Source organism: Motacilla alba, chromosome 11 (genome assembly GCF_015832195.1).
Source record: "Motacilla alba alba isolate MOTALB_02 chromosome 11, Motacilla_alba_V1.0_pri, whole genome shotgun sequence".
In the NCBI taxonomy this organism is placed as follows: domain Eukaryota; kingdom Metazoa; phylum Chordata; class Aves; order Passeriformes; family Motacillidae; genus Motacilla; species Motacilla alba.
The window spans coordinates 13,087,983-13,102,481 of NC_052026.1; the positions used below are offsets into that span (position 1 = coordinate 13,087,983).

Genomic DNA, 14,499 nt, shown 5'->3' on the forward strand with positions numbered 1-14,499 from the left:
CTCCCTACTCATCCCTTCAGGTGGGCTTTGCCCCAGGCTGGGGGCCGCACAGGCTGCCACAGGCGCTGCTCACAGCCTCTGCCTCTGCCTCCCTGCAGGTACATCGAGAGGAAAGCGTTCCTGGAGCGTGTGGATCACAGGCAGTTCGAAATCGAACGCGACATCAGACTGAGCAGGATGAAGCCCTGACATGCTGGGGGTGGCCATGGGGGATTTTGCTCCCTTCTGTGCCCCAGGGCTGGCTGGGGGCTGCCAGCCACCGACGACCACCAAGCACAGAAACTGTTCTCTACCCAAGACTCAGCCTGTACTGTCTCAACGTACAGGCTTTTCCTTTTACTGTAATAGTTTGGGGAGGGTATTTGTCAGTGGACAGGAGGCACTTTGAGGGTTAAATGGCCCAGCAGCTGATAGAAGACACTGGTGTAATTCTGGCAACAACTTTGCAAGGAGAAGAGGTGGTGGCACCCATCCATTACCAATCCCAGGTGCTTCTGGCAGCAGGAGGAGCCGGGGAGAGTACTGGCATGTTTGGTGGTGAGAGTGGAGCTGCAGGAAGGTTTCATGGCTGCTGTGCATATTCAAGCTGTGGGCTGGAGCCCTTCTGCTTGCTGTGCCAGCCCCGCAGCACTCCCTGCCCCTCCGCCCTCTGCTCCTGTCCAGACAAAGCCAAACTGTCTGTACTTGTTTGTGGGGTCTGATGATGCTCGGGGGGGTTAAGCAAGCTGGTGAAGAAATCCTTCCTTGTTCATGCTGTCAAGAAGATGGGAGCAGCTGCAGCAGGCAGGAAGGGCCAGGATCTGAGTGTTCACGTGAATAAAGTATTCCATCCCAACACTTTTGCATGCTGGCAGTGTGGTTTGTGTGGGAAGCAGAGGACAAAGAAATTAAGGATCACATACAGTAAAGAGTGTCTGACAGGAGTCAAAAACCTGTCTCAGAGGTGCCTAGTGTGAGCCCTGATAGCAACCTGGAGGTCAGAGCAAGTGTTTGAATCACCTTCTCTCCTCATTACTGGGGCTGGTGGTGCAATGAAACCCAGAACTGGGGATGACAAGGTCAGTGTAGTCCTGTAGCAGTGCTGCAGGAGTAAGGAAACTCATCCAAAGCGTGGCCACGCAGGGACATTCAGCAAGTGCAGCTGCCTGGGAGGGCAGGCCAAGGCGCCTGGGTGTGGAACGAGCAGCTGGAGCTGGAGAGCAGCAATGCTCCGTCATCCTGGCGTCCCTGCTGGCCTGGCTCTGGTGGAGTCGGGCAGCTCCCCGTGTCTGGCCTGTGCACATCCTTGGAGTAGAGGTACTCACCAGCGTTTCCCCACAGGATGCTCTGGGCCTGCTTGGTGGGGCAGCCCGTGCTGGTGCTGTGCTGGGGGAAAGCAGCACGAGCCCCATCCTTCCTGCCCGCAGGGTGAGCGATGCCACTGCTGCCATGGCCCCTTGCCTGCAGCTCTGAGCATGGTCTGAGCCTTGGGCTCATGTGTCCGCTGCTGAGTCAGCCCCTGCTCTGTGGCTGTGCTGCAGGATAGACCAGAACAAAACACCACGTGCTCAGGGGAGCTGCAGCCTTTGGCACCCTGTTCTGTACAGAATCAGCTGTAATGGACCTGCTTAAACAAGCCTGAAATTGGACAGAAACAAAACAACAGAGTGATGACATGTTTCCATCTCCAAACACTTCCAAGCCAGTTGCTGCTCTGGCTTAGGTTGCAAAAACAACCAGAGTCCCTGTGCAGGGCACTGTTGTGGGGATATCTCAGCTTGGGGCTCCTGAGTGGCAGCAAATGGGTCTGGCAGGACCTCAGTGTGGGCTGTGGAGCAAGGCAGGTGCTGCTGCAGTAGCTGGGCTGCTCTCCTGCTTGGAATGGTAGTGCTGGACCATCTCCAGCGCCTTCTCCCCTGGTGTGCTGTCCTGCACTCCTTACAGGGACCCTCCCAACAGCCACCCCAAGGCAGCCCAGGCTTGTTTTGCTGCAGCTCCCTGAAGATGAGATGCTGAGGTAGGCACAAGCAGGGCTGGGAGGGCTGGACCTGCTGTGAGTGCTGAGCAGGCAACCAGGGAAATTATTTGCCTATTGCTCTGCTGTTGCTGAGAGGAGAAGAGGAAATATTTGGGAACATCTCTGCCCTGTGTCCCCATGACTGATGCTGGATAGCAGCAGGGAAGGGTCGTGTCACCCCTGCACAGGCTGGGACCCCACGGCATCTGGCTTCTGGCAGCTGCCAACCAAAGCCTTTGCTGCAGCATGAGTATCCCTGTTGCATTCTAGGGCCCTTTCTGCTCCAGCAGCTGGGCAGCACCAAGCAGGTAAGAAATGGAAAATAATTCTGTGCATTGTATCATGAGCAAGAGCAGAATGGAGATGCAACAAGTACCCTTGGAGATCCCAAAGGCCAGAGGCACCAAGCCCAGCCTTTTTTTTTAAAAGCATTAAAGAGCTCCAGGCTGTGTCCATAGTGTGTCCTGCAGCTACATCTGGCTCTGGATGGGTTGGGGGTGGCTTTGGATTCACATGCATGCTAATGGTGTGTTAGAGGGCTGTGGCCAGCACAACCTCCCCTGGTATGCTGGTGAAATGGGAAAATTGATGACCTGCAATTTATGGGATCCTGCCTGCCAGTCCCAGCTATGCTCTTCAGAAGCCTTCTGGAGTTTTTTCTTCTTTTCAGCTAAGCAAATGTGGAAAAGCTTGAAATCTTGGGAGCAACCTGACGTGCTGGAAAAGGACAATGTAATGGCAGCGGCCAAGAGCCTCGACTCCCCTCTCTGCTGGGCTCCCCAGCTCGTGGCAGCATGGTGTGCCCAGCTCAGCATGAGGATGCTGGGCTGCAGTGCCAGCTCCTGGCCCAGCAAGCTGGGGCAGGCTTGGCGGGATGGCCGGGAGGCAGCCTCCAGCCTGGGCTGATCCCTGGCTTCCTCCATGCTCCCAAGCGTCCCGCGTTTTTGCTGGGTTGGATCATGTATTCCTCGCCTCTCTTTCCTGAAGACGAGGAGTGATTTACAGGTCTCCAGAAAAATACAGCTTGGCTGCTTCGGAAGGAAAAAAAGAAAACAACCAAAACCCCTCTCTGCTTGCTATTTTCATTGCCCAGTCACCTTGCCATGAAGGGGGGTGGCCCCAGCACCCACCAGCCCTCAGCATCCCCACCAACCCTTGATGGAGAGCCCTGCACTTTCTGTGAGAAGCAATGTTCTCAGATGTGGGTCCATCTTTTGAGACATTCCCACCTTGAGCTGTCTTCTCTGGGAAGCTCACGTGTTCTCCATGGCTTAGGACCCACCCTGGGCATTTGTTTGGGGTAATTTTGGCCCTATAAGGAGTCCCTCATGGCCAGAGCATCACCTCACCCTGAGGAGCTCCCCCTTCCCTGGCTGCCTGAAGGGGCCCCTTGTGCAGCTGAGCCCCAAACAAGGCTCCAATTGTGTCTGTGTGTCCTGACGGTCGGGGCTTCTGCCACGGCATCCGTGTGCTGGGGCCATGGTGAAACCAGCTGTGTCCAACCCACACCCACAGCTCAGCTTTACTGATCTGCTGGGGTTTGTGGGGGCTGTTACAGGGCCACAGGAATCACGACAGGGAGGTAACACTGTGCACTTAAAGCTGCTTCAGTGAAAGGGACAAGGGAATAAATGTTGACATGGGAGGGGCTTGAATGCTGGCTGGCTGGAGGTGCATCCCGTAGCCCCAGGCAGTCCCAAGGACCACAGTGGGATTCATGGACAGAGCTGCCATCGGGCAAAGCGTGGCAGCTGGGAGAAGGAGGGATCAGAGCATGGAGCTGACCTTGGGAGCATCCCCCTGCAGCCAGGGCAGCAGTTCCCTGGGGGGCAGAGCTGGTACCTGGAAGGTGATGCTGACAGCATCATATCTTCTTTTCCAGTTTGCTGTTTTCAGCCTCTTCCCACCTCTCCTTCACAGCAATGTCCCACCCAGCAGCACAGTGGGACTCTGTTTGCAGTGTGTTCAAAAGCAATGGGGAGTGATGGAGTGGCCTGTGGGTCTCCCACCCCATTTGAGGGTCTCCACCCTGGGGTTTCCTTGTGCTGGGGGTGGGTGCTGGCACTGACATTTGAAACTCAGCTGATGGTGATGGCACAGCCAGCCCTTCCTGCTGTCAGCCCCTCCCGCTCCCAGCAGTGAGCCCAGCTGGGGGCGAGGATCAGCGCCAGCCCTCACTAGGGATGAATGGGGAGGCAAACAGAGCTGCTACTGTTGGGGCAGCCTGAGGCCCGCAGTCTGCCTCGGCTTTGCTGGAGATGAGGGGGTGCCCTGCAATCCTGTTCTTTGGAAAGGCAAGCAGCCTCCCCCAGCATCTTCTCTCCACAGCTAAGAACCAACCCAGTGCCACAGAGAAGCACAGGGATAAATCCTGGTTGTGATCCTGTTGGGTCCCGTGATATTACAAGCCAAGAGAAATGTCCTCATTATTTCCAGAATATTGAAGTCTAATAAATCCTGTCCTGCCTTATAGGATTTATTTCTTCATTCATTGCTAGGAGACTCAGTCCTGTGTAATCCTATTGCTGCTCCAGGAGGTGGGGAGCAGCTTTCCGAAGCACAGACCTGGCAGGGCTGTGGGCAGGAGCAGGAAGCCCCAGCCGAACCTGCTGGTCCTGGCAAACATCCCAGTGCCAGCCCATTTCCTGGTGTGTCCCACTGTACCAGAGCTGTGCCCTGTGTTTGATTCACCAAAATGAACCTCATCCAATTGTTGGGGCATGGCTGGGCCAATGGGACATTAATTGGCTGCTAGCCAATTAATAAGGCATGGCTCAGCGCAGCCTGCTCCCCCCGTCCATTGTACATCTGCCATGCTCCCCCAAATCTCATTTTGGAGTCCTCCTACACCTTGTCACACCATATCCAACAGGAAAAGCTGCAAAAAGCCAGGAATAGGTGGGCCCGGCACAGCCAGTGCCCTGCCCGTGCAGAGCCAGCCGTGCCTGGCTCACCGTACTCCAGGGACTCTCCGGAAGACAATGACGGACACACGAATACAGCTGGAAAATTGTCACAGAAGTGTTTTCCATAGCAACCGTTGCTGGGGCAACCTGCATCCCAAGGAGCATCCATCCCGAAGCACCCAGCCCTGTGTCCAGTGGAGCTGGCAGGGAATCACGGCGTGGGACTGCTGGGACTCCCACCAGCAGCAGCACAGGGATGCTCTGGCAGCCAATCCAGCTCTGAGCATCCCCCGTGCTGCAGGGTCCCTGTAATGCTCCACTTTTCATCTTCTTTTTGGCATTTCATTTTCTCAAAGGTAGGAGAAGCCTAAGGAAGACCTGCTGGTGCCTGTTGCCCCATGGGTGCTTGGCTGTGGAAGCAGGGATGTGCAGGAGCTGTTGCCAGCTTGGGGTGCTCAGCAGATGCAAGCAGTGATTTTTGTCTCTGATGGACCAAAAATGGGATTGAGTTTGACAGTGTACACTTCGATCTGAGCATCAACACAGGGAGAGGGAAAAGTGATATTCCCACTGCTTTTAAGTCCAAAAGCAGGGAGCTTCTGGCCCCTCAGCACCTGCCTGAAGTCATGTGGTGGCAGCTTCACCCTGGGGACACCTCAGGGATCCCAGGAGACCCTCACTGCTGGCCTGGTGGGCCCACACCTGACTCAGGGTCTCCAAAGGGAACACACCCTGGCTTCATGGGATCAGCTGTGGAGTGGTGGAAGAGAGGCTGGGGAGCCTGGAGCCCATCCCAGCGATGTCCCCAGTGCTCAGTGTCTGCGCTGTCACCACTGTCACCAGCAAGAGGAAACCACAGTCCTCAGGCTGCGCCCGCCGGGGCAGCTGCGGTTTGCGGGCGCGACCGCAGTCCCTGCCACCGGATGTCTCCCACCCACAGCTGTGCCTCAGTTTCCCTTTCTGCCGTGATACACAGGGACACTTGCCTCCAATCTGGGGACAGTGGTGGTGGCTCAAATTCTGCTTTCTGGGGAAGGGCATGTGTTTACAATCTGGCCTCAGCTCTGCCGCTGCACCCTGGTGTGGCCTGAAAGTAACCCCGGCAGGTGAGAGGAAATGCCGTGGTGGGGATGGCAGCCAGGAGGCACGAGCACGGTCAGGGGCACACTCCTGGCCTGTCTCCACACGCACCACTCACTCACTGGCCTGCGGCTCTCACACAGGCCCACTCATTGCCCACTTGCCCATGAGCTCACTGGCTGCAGGCACCCCTCGTGTCCCTCCCCTTGGTTCCCGATGTGCTCTGGCTCTCGTGCGCCTGGGGAGCAGCACGGGTGTCCCTGCAGCTTCTGCATGTCCACAGGTCCTGTGCCCCCACGCAGCTCACACATGAGCCTCCCACAGCTCCCAGCTGCAGCCACCCTCCCAGCCTGCTCCTGGCTCTCTGCAGATGATGGCAGGGCCTGTGGTACAGCGTACAGTGCTGCCAAACCCGGGCTTACCAGCTGTTGGGCTGCCCATGGGCCATGCAGCCAGGCTGTTGGAACAGGCCAGACAGGCAGCTGTGTGTGCCATGGCTAACGTGGTGTGCCCTGTGTGCCAGGATGTGCCATGTGAGCCATTGCACCTACAGCGGCCCATTATCTGCCCCTTGTGTGCCCCTGCTATACACACCATCGCCATTACACACCCCAGAACTCCCCAGTTACCTTACTGTTACCCTTTACTGCACATCCATTGCACACCTGTTACACACCCATTAACCTTTAATGACCTTTTATCATTACACACCCATTGCAGAGCCTTTTTCCTTCCTTCATTTGCACACTGCATGTAGCCTTTGTTACACACCAAGCACAGGCTCGCTACAACACCTGTTGCACACCCTTCAGTGCACATCTGGTGCCCACCTGTTCCCCTCCCCTTATCCTTTGTCGCACTTAGTCACACCCCTTTAGCCGGTGTCACACCCCGTCCCCGGTGTCACACCCCGTGCCCGGTGTCACACCCCTTTGCCCGGTGTCGCAGCCCTTTGCCCGGTGTCACACCCCTTTGCCCGGTGTCGCAGCCCTTTGCCCGGTGTCGCACCCCTTTGCCCGGTGTCGCACCCCGTGCCCGGTGTCGCACCCCTTTGCCCGGTGTCGCACCCCGTGCCCGGTGTCGCACCCCTTTGCCCGGTGTCGCACCCCGTGCCCGGTGTCGCACCCCTTTGCCCGGTGTCGCACCCCGTGCCCGGTGTCGCACCCCTTTGCCCGGTGTCGCACCCCGTGCCCGGTGTCGCACCCCTTTGCCCGGTGTCGCACCCCGTGCCCGGTGTCGCAGCCCGTGCCCGGTGTCGCACCCCGTGCCCGGTGTCACAGCCGTTGCTCGGTGTCACAGCCCATGCCCGGTGTCGCACCCCTTTGCCCGGTGTCACACCCCGTGCCCGGTGTCGCACCCCGTGCCCGGTGTCGCAGCCGCTCCGCCCCCTTTACACGCGCGTGGCTCGCCCCGCGCCCCCGTGCCCGCCCCGCCCCTCGCCACAGACCCCGCCCCTTTCCGCGCCCCTCGCCCCGGGCCCCGCCCCCCGGGCGGGCTCCGCCAATGGGGGCGGGCGGAGCGGCCGGGCCGGGCGCGCGCGGCGCTATAACGATCCCTACGGCGCCGCCGCCGCCCGCGCGCCCCGGCCCCGCCGCCCCCGGCCCGGCCCGGCCCTCGGCCCCGCACCCGGCCCGCTGCGGCCGGAGCGGCCCCGCGGGAAGATGAACTACCTGGTGAGCGGGGGCACGGGGGAGGACGTGGGGGCGGGTGCGGGGACAGGCAGGGCGCGGGGGGACGGCTGCTGGGGGGCCCTGTTGGAGGACGCGGAGGAAGAGGAGGAGGAAGAGGAAGGCCTCAGTCCCCTCTCCGCTCGGCCCGGGCAGGGCCTCTCCTGTGCGGCCGATCCCACCGGCATGACCTTGGCCGAGCTCCCCCGCTCCGAGACGGCCAGGCCTTGCCTGCCCCCCCCTCCCTCCTGGCGGGTCGGGGAGCTGCGGGACTCGCGGGGGGCCCAGCGGGGCCAGGGGCCTCCCCAGGCCTCCGCCCCACCGGGCGGGGCGGCACCGGCGGCGGGCAGGGCCGCGGGACAGCCGGGAGTCCGGCCCTGCCATCCCGGGCGGGCCGCGACCTGTCCCGCCGCCACGGCCCCGAGCGACGCTGGCAGGTGTCGCCGAGGCCCGGCTGGGGGACCCCGCGGGGTGGAAGGAGCCCGGGCCCGACGACGGGTGCCGTGCGATGGCCACGGCCACGGCCACGGCTGACTCACCGCCCCGGCACTTCCTCCCAGTCGGCCGAGGGAAGGGGCGGGAGAGGCAGAGGAGGCCCCCCGAAACCGGGGAGGCGGAAGGGCCCGGCCCCTTCCCAGCACCACCTCTGGGAAGGGTGGGTTTTGCTCCAGCGAGCAATCCCGCGGTGGCTGGATCGGGGAGATCCAGCTTGCGGGAGCTGCGCGGCGAAGCCCCCGGCCCGCGGGGCTCCGTCCCGGTGCTGGGCTGCCGCCCCGCTGTCGCCCGCCGGGATGACGCCCCACCGGCCGGCGGGGCCCGGCTCACCGCCCCGGCGCGGGGCTCTCTTCCAGAACGTGCTGGCCAAGGCGCTGTACGACAACGTGGCCGAGTCCCCGGACGAGCTCTCCTTCCGCAAGGGCGACATCATGACGGTGCTGGAGCGCAACACGCAGGGGCTGGATGGCTGGTGGCTCTGTTCGCTCCATGGCCGGCAGGGCATCGTTCCCGGGAACCGCCTCAAGATTCTCGTGGGGATGTACGACAAGAAGCAGCCGCAGCAGCAAGCGCCTGCCCCGCCACAGGGGCAGGCACAGCCGCAGCCATCTGTACCCCAGCCGGCTCTGCCCTTCCACCACCAAGGGGGCTACACCCCGCTGTCGCCCGCCTCGCAGTACACCCCCATGCACCCTGCTTATGCCCCCCAAGGGGACAATGTCTATCTGATGCCAGTCCCCAACAAGGGGCAGCAGGGTCTGTACCCTGGCTCAGCACCCACTGGACAGTTTCCTCCTGCCCCAGCTAAGCAGCCTTCCACCTACCCGAAGCAGGCACCTCCCCACACCTTCCCCAACCCCGGCCAGGAAATCTACCAGGTTCCCCCCTCCATGGGCCAGGCAGCAGAGGCATACCCAGGGGGCTCTGCCAGTCCCCCCCAGGATGTCTACCAGGTTCCTCCTTCAGCTGGTCAGGCTCAAGAAATCTACCAGGTGCCACCGTCATTGGACATGAGGAGCTGGGAAGGGCACAAGCCCCAGGGAAAGGTAGGATGGGGAGACTGGATGGGGAGTGTGTTGTGTTTGTGGGGTGCTCTGTGGTCCATGGGTACACATGGGTGGCACAGCTTGGGCTTCTCAGCTCGCTACGCTTGGAGCAGGCAGCTAGTGTGCCCATTGCTGGGGTCGTGTGGGCATCCTTGCCCACACTGCTGGCAGGAGTGGGTGCACTGGGAGAGTCCCTGCAGTGGCTGAGGTGCCCTGGTTGGGGTGAGCTACCCCTCTTGGGGCTGGCACAGCATTCAGCACTCTGGTCCTTGTGGTCTCTTATGTGGCCTCTGCTGGTGTCACCCAGGGCATGGCAGTCTGTTGGTATGGGCACAGTGTTGGTAACCCAAGAGCTATTTTGGGATGCCAGGTTCTTGGGCTGTGGAAGTAGCTGTGGTACCCAGCACAATGCTGTGAGGTTTTGTTCCTCCTGGGAGCAGGCACAGGAACAGACAGGCCGTGCCAGCGTTTCCCGACTGTGCCAGGCAGCCTGCCAGTACTTGCTAGGTACACTGGTGAGGCAAGGGTGAGGCACCAGGCTGTCCCCAGCATGGAGCCTAACGGCTCCATCCTGGACACCAGCCTCCTTCTGGCTCTGCCCCTACCCTGGCACGTCATCCCAGGGAAGAGGAGTGAGGTGCTTTCAGTGTCGTGTTTTCCGGGAAGGCCACTCCAACTCATACCCCTGGGAAGCAGCCAGTGAGGGGAGGGATCTGCCAAATCACAGCCAGGGCACAAGGAACATCCGAAAAGGAAGAACCAGCCCAACACCTCAGCCCTCCTTGTCACCCTCCGGGTCTGGTTATTTTCCACCCTGGTGTCTCCATGAAGTGACCCGTTCAGGCGCGGAGCTTGAGCAGGGAGGGATCTCCAGGTGTTGGCAGACCCCGGCCGGTCCCTGGCTCGGCCGTTGCTTTCTGCATGCCACGGCTGTGCCGGCCGGGCTTTGTCTCTCGCTGAGACTCTATCGCCGCTATAAATAACCGGTGATATCATCCCGGCACCGCCGCACACCCGGCCGGGGAGCGCCCTCCCGTGGCACCGGGCAGACCCTGATTCCAGGCAATCCCGTACGGAATCCAGCAACCATCCTCTCTCAGCAACCCGTTGCTAGGTTTTGGGAAAATGATGCAGGGTGAGATGCTCGGTAGTGCCCATGTCATGTCTTTTCCCTCTTTCCAGGTGCTGGTGCCCACCCGTGTGGGCCAGGTGTATGTCTATGACTCCCCCAAGGGTGAGCAGGTTGAGTATGATTTCCCTCGCCACCTAATCTCCACGGGCTCCCAGGAGATCTATGACGTGCCACCGGTTCGAGGAGGGGTCCCGAGCCAGTTCAGCCAGGAGGTAAGGCTGCTTGGGTGTCAGGGGAATCTCTGGCTCTGCCCTTAAGAATGGGAGATGATCTGTCACAGCCTGAGATCCATACCAGGCTAAATTGCACCCAAAACTATGCTTTATGGACCTCAGTGCCACTTCTGAGCACCTCCACCATTCCCACCTGGTCCCTGAGAGGGAGTGGATGGCCACACCATCTCTGACACATCCTCCTGTGTTCCCCCCCTCCAGGTCTATGACACTCCTCCCATGGCAGTGAAGGGTCCCAATGGGCAGGACCCAGGGCAAGAGATCTATGACGTGCCCCCCAGCGTGGAGAAGAACTTGCACCAAACTGTAAGTGCTGCTGGGAAGCTCCCAGTTTCTTTGTGTAAGAATGACAAACAGATTTTTACAGGGAGAAAGAGAAAAATAATTTACTAGACCAGTCTCCCCAGAGATGTGGTGATGTCCCTGGCACTGGAGGCTTTCTGGATGTTCACATCCAGGAGATGAGGTTGGACCAGATGATCTTTCAAAGTCCCTTCCAACCTGGGCTGCTCTAGGATTTTTTGATTCCTGTGCCAAAGGGTAGGGGCACCCCTGGGGTGCATGGCTTCATCCCAGTGCCATCTTGGATGCTCAGTGCTGGCACTTGCATGCCCTGCAGCTTGGGGCAGCCAGTCTGCGCCTCCACACCTGCCCCAGGCCACCTCTCCCAGCAGTGCTGACAGTGCCACTGCTCTGCCCTTGCAGGTGTACGATGTCCCCCCCTCAGTGAGCAAGGACGTGCCGGATGGCCCAGCACGGGAGGAGACCTACGATGTGCCACCCGCCTTTGCCAAGCAGAAAGCCTTCGACCCCTCCCGCCACCCCCTGATCCTGGCCCAGCAGGAGCCCTACTTGCCAGAGGATGTCTACGATGTGCCCCCGGCAGCTGGGAAAGGTGCTCCTGAGCTGCCACTCTCCCATGAGATCTACGATGTGCCCCCCAGCCTCAAGAAGCTGGGAGGATCCACCTTCCCTTCCCAGGAGGTGTATGATGTGCCCCGGGACCTGCACGCCCCAGGCAAGGGCTCTGTAGACACGGAGGGCGAGTACATCTATGATGTCCCACCACAAGTAGACCGCGAGGCCAAGGGTGCTGATGCCAAGCGCCTCTCGGCTTCCAGCACAGGCAGCACCCGCAGCAACATCTCCACATCCTCGCTGGACGTGGTGCCGGTGAAGGAGCCGGCTAAGGGAGCCGGCAAGGAGTTCTCCCTGGACTTGGATGCCGCCATGGAGACACTGGCCAAGCTCCAGAGTGGCGTCAGCAGCGCTGTCTCCTACCTCATGTCCTTTATCAGCAGCAACTGGCGCAGCCCCGAGCACATGGAGGCCAACGCTGCCAACATCCGTGGGGCAGCTGAGGGCGTCCGGACGGCCCTCCGGGACCTGCTGGAGTTTGCCCGGGGGGCAGTGGGCAATGCTGCCCAGGCCTCTGACCGCTCTCTCTACACCAAGCTCAGTAAGCAGCTGCAGAAGATGGAGGAGGTCTACCAGGCCCTGGCACGGCACGGCCAAGCGCTGGACGCTTGCCACTGGGCCCCCAGTGCTCTGGCCAGCAGCAAGCCGGGCACAGATGACTTAGAGCACTTCATCATGCACTCACGTGGTGTTCCTGATGACACTAAGCAGTTGGCTTCCTTCCTGCATGGCAATGCCTCCCTTCTCTTCAAACGGACAAAGCCGGCGGTGGAGAGTGGTGGCCACGGGCCCCCTCACCCCTCCGACAAGGCCAGCAGCATCCAGTCACGGCCCCTGCCCTCCCCTCCCAAGCTGCTGGCCCAGGAGTCACCTGATGGGCCCTACGAGAACAGCGAGAGCGGCTGGATGGAGGATTATGACTATGTCCATCTCCAGGTGGGCATGGGTATGGGGGCTGCTTCCCACAGGGAGTGTTCATGATGGTGGCTCTGTGGCACATGGGGGATTAGGCAGCTCTGCTTCTGTCTGTGTTTTGCTCTTACCCTCCAGCTTGAGGGCTTTGTGTACTAGGGATGTCCCAGGGCAGGTGGGGGCTCTCTGGCAAGGCTGATGTTGCTGACCCATGTCATGCCTCTGCAGGGCAAGGAGGAGTTTGAAAAGACCCAGAAGGAGCTGCTGGAGAAGGGCAACATCATCCGGCAGAGCAAGGACCAGCTGGAGCACCAGCAGGTAAGGGTGCTGGGGCAGGCAGGTGGGTGCTGCTATGCACAGGGCCCCATGTCTTGCTTCTGTTGAACGTCTGCTGCTGGTCTGACCACAGCCCTCTTCCCTGGATGTTCTCATGGTGCATTCTACCTTGCCTTCTATACCTAGCGTAGTGGTGTGCTAGTAAAGAGGGGCGTAGGTACTTTGATCCTGGAGAGGAGCCTAGCATGCCTGTCCTGGGGCTGGCGCTGTCTCTCATTGTGTTGCCTGGGGTTGGTGGCCATAGCCACCTGTACTGGTGGCTCCATGGAGAGGAGCAGATGCTGGCTCAATGGCCACCCTGCCCCACACCTGTCTCTCCCACAGCTGAAGCAGTTTGAGCGGCTGGAGCAGGAGGTGACGCGCCCCATCGACAACGACCTGTCCAACTGGAGCCCCCCCCAGCACTACAGCCCCGCGCGGGGCGGTGGGACGCTGTGTCCTGCTGACCGCCAGCTCCTCCTCTTCTACCTGGAGCAGTGCGAGGCCAACCTCACCACGCTCACCAATGCTGTCGATGCCTTCTTCACTGCTGTCAGCACCAACCAACCTCCCAAGATCTTTGTTGCCCACAGCAAGTTTGTCATCCTCAGTGCCCACAAGCTCGTCTTTATTGGGGACACGCTGTCCCGCCAGGCCAAGGCCCAGGATGTCCAGCACAAGGTGATGCACTACAGCAACCTCCTCTGTGAGATGCTCAAGGAGATTGTGATGACCACCAAGGCAGCTGCCCTCCACTACCCATCTCCTTCTGCCTCCAAGGACATGGTGGAGCGTGTCAAGGACCTCGCCAACAGCACGCAGCAGTTCAGGATGGTGCTGGGCCAGCTGGCAGCCATGTGATGGCCTCAGGGCCACTGTCCTCTCTGTCTGGCCCCCACCCTTCCCCAGACATGTGTTTTCCCTCCATGCAAGTCCTCTCCACCCGGTGTAAGCAGACATGTACATAGAGACTCCCACGCACACCGGGGTGCTGGGGCTCTGTGGGAATAGAGGTGAGGGGCTGCAGCCATCATACCCCTTCCTCCTCCGTCTGGCCAGGGGCCAGGAATGGTTTGAACTGTGCCCATAATCAAGCAAAGCTGGGAGATGGAGCTGTGTCCACTCCTTCCCCCCTGTCCTCTCTCCATACAAAACCGGCAGCCAGTTGTGGGCTGAAGGGCATGGGGCCATGTCTCTGGTGAGTCAAGGATGTGCCTGGCAACTTGAGATGCAGTTTGAGATGCCCTTTGTGATACTGTGGCTGCTCTGCTCTCGGGAGGACTCTACGGTGGACTCTGGAGAACTCCACGGTGGCCAGGAGATTCTAATAGTGTGGAAGCCATCCCCTGTGATGGTGGGACAGTGTGACAGAGATGAGTTGTACTGTCCCCTTGTGTGCTGGAGGCTGGGGATAGGGGTCCCCAGGGGGGTTAGGGGCGGTTGGGAGCTGGTGGGGCAGGAAGGGGCCAACTTGTGCATTCTCACATCTCGGGTTGTGCTACAGTACCAGCTGTAACCGAAACGCGAACTGAAATTGGTGCCTTTTGAACACAGGGGAAGCTTCTGCTGGTTCCTGGAGCTACCACGTGGCAGCCCCCTCCAAAACTTGGCCCCAAGTCCCTCAGCAGTATAAAGATTTGCCTAGAACCACCCCTTATCTCCTGGGTATCTGCATGTGCCTGCTGGGGTGAGGGAGAGGCCCTGTGGCAGGGCTGGGGAGATCCTGTCCTCCTAAAAGATCTCCTAGCCTTTGGAGACTGCTGGTGCACAAAGGGTTAAGGGAACACAAGGGACGAGCC

At 60.3% G+C, this 14,499-nt stretch overlaps 2 protein-coding genes across 3 annotated transcripts in view; both read left to right on the forward strand.

Moving 5' to 3' along the window:
* The window catches only part of CFDP1 (craniofacial development protein 1), a 61,847-nt gene extending 61,010 nt beyond the window's left edge, over positions 1-837 (forward strand). The window contains exon 7 of the mRNA XM_038147920.1: positions 99-837. Within this exon, the coding sequence (XP_038003848.1) occupies positions 99-189 (91 nt within the window). The 3' untranslated portion in view covers positions 190-837. The remainder of the gene's footprint in view (positions 1-98) is intronic.
* A 6,674-nt stretch (positions 838-7,511) lies between these two features.
* On the forward strand, positions 7,512-14,466 carry BCAR1 (BCAR1 scaffold protein, Cas family member). 2 transcript variants are annotated; one of them, XM_038147917.1, is made up of 7 exons: positions 7,512-7,655; positions 8,501-9,190; positions 10,373-10,534; positions 10,757-10,861; positions 11,261-12,409; positions 12,614-12,703; positions 13,046-14,466. In XM_038147917.1, the coding sequence occupies exons 1-7, from the start codon at positions 7,644-7,646 to the stop codon at positions 13,559-13,561; spliced, it is 2,724 nt and encodes a 907-aa protein (XP_038003845.1). In that variant the 5' UTR covers positions 7,512-7,643; the 3' UTR covers positions 13,562-14,466. The 2 variants fall into 2 exon arrangements, with proteins under 2 accessions (XP_038003845.1, XP_038003844.1); XM_038147916.1 differs by lacking the exon at positions 7,512-7,655 and having other exon boundaries at positions 7,707-9,190.
* Positions 14,467-14,499: the final 33 nt, after the last annotated feature.

What these genes read in the sequence shown, in the direction of transcription:
- BCAR1 (XM_038147916.1), top strand. Translation starts at nt 8,441, where the DNA reads ATGACGCCCCACCGGCCGGCGGGGCCCGGCTCACCGCCCCGGCGCGGG. An exon ending in CGAGCCAGTTCAGCCAGGAG is followed by an intron (nt 10,535 to 10,756) that starts GTAAGGCTGCTT and finishes CCCCCCCTCCAG; the next exon opens with GTCTATGACACTCCTCCCAT. An exon ending in ATGACTATGTCCATCTCCAG is followed by an intron (nt 12,410 to 12,613) that starts GTGGGCATGGGT and finishes ATGCCTCTGCAG; the next exon opens with GGCAAGGAGGAGTTTGAAAA.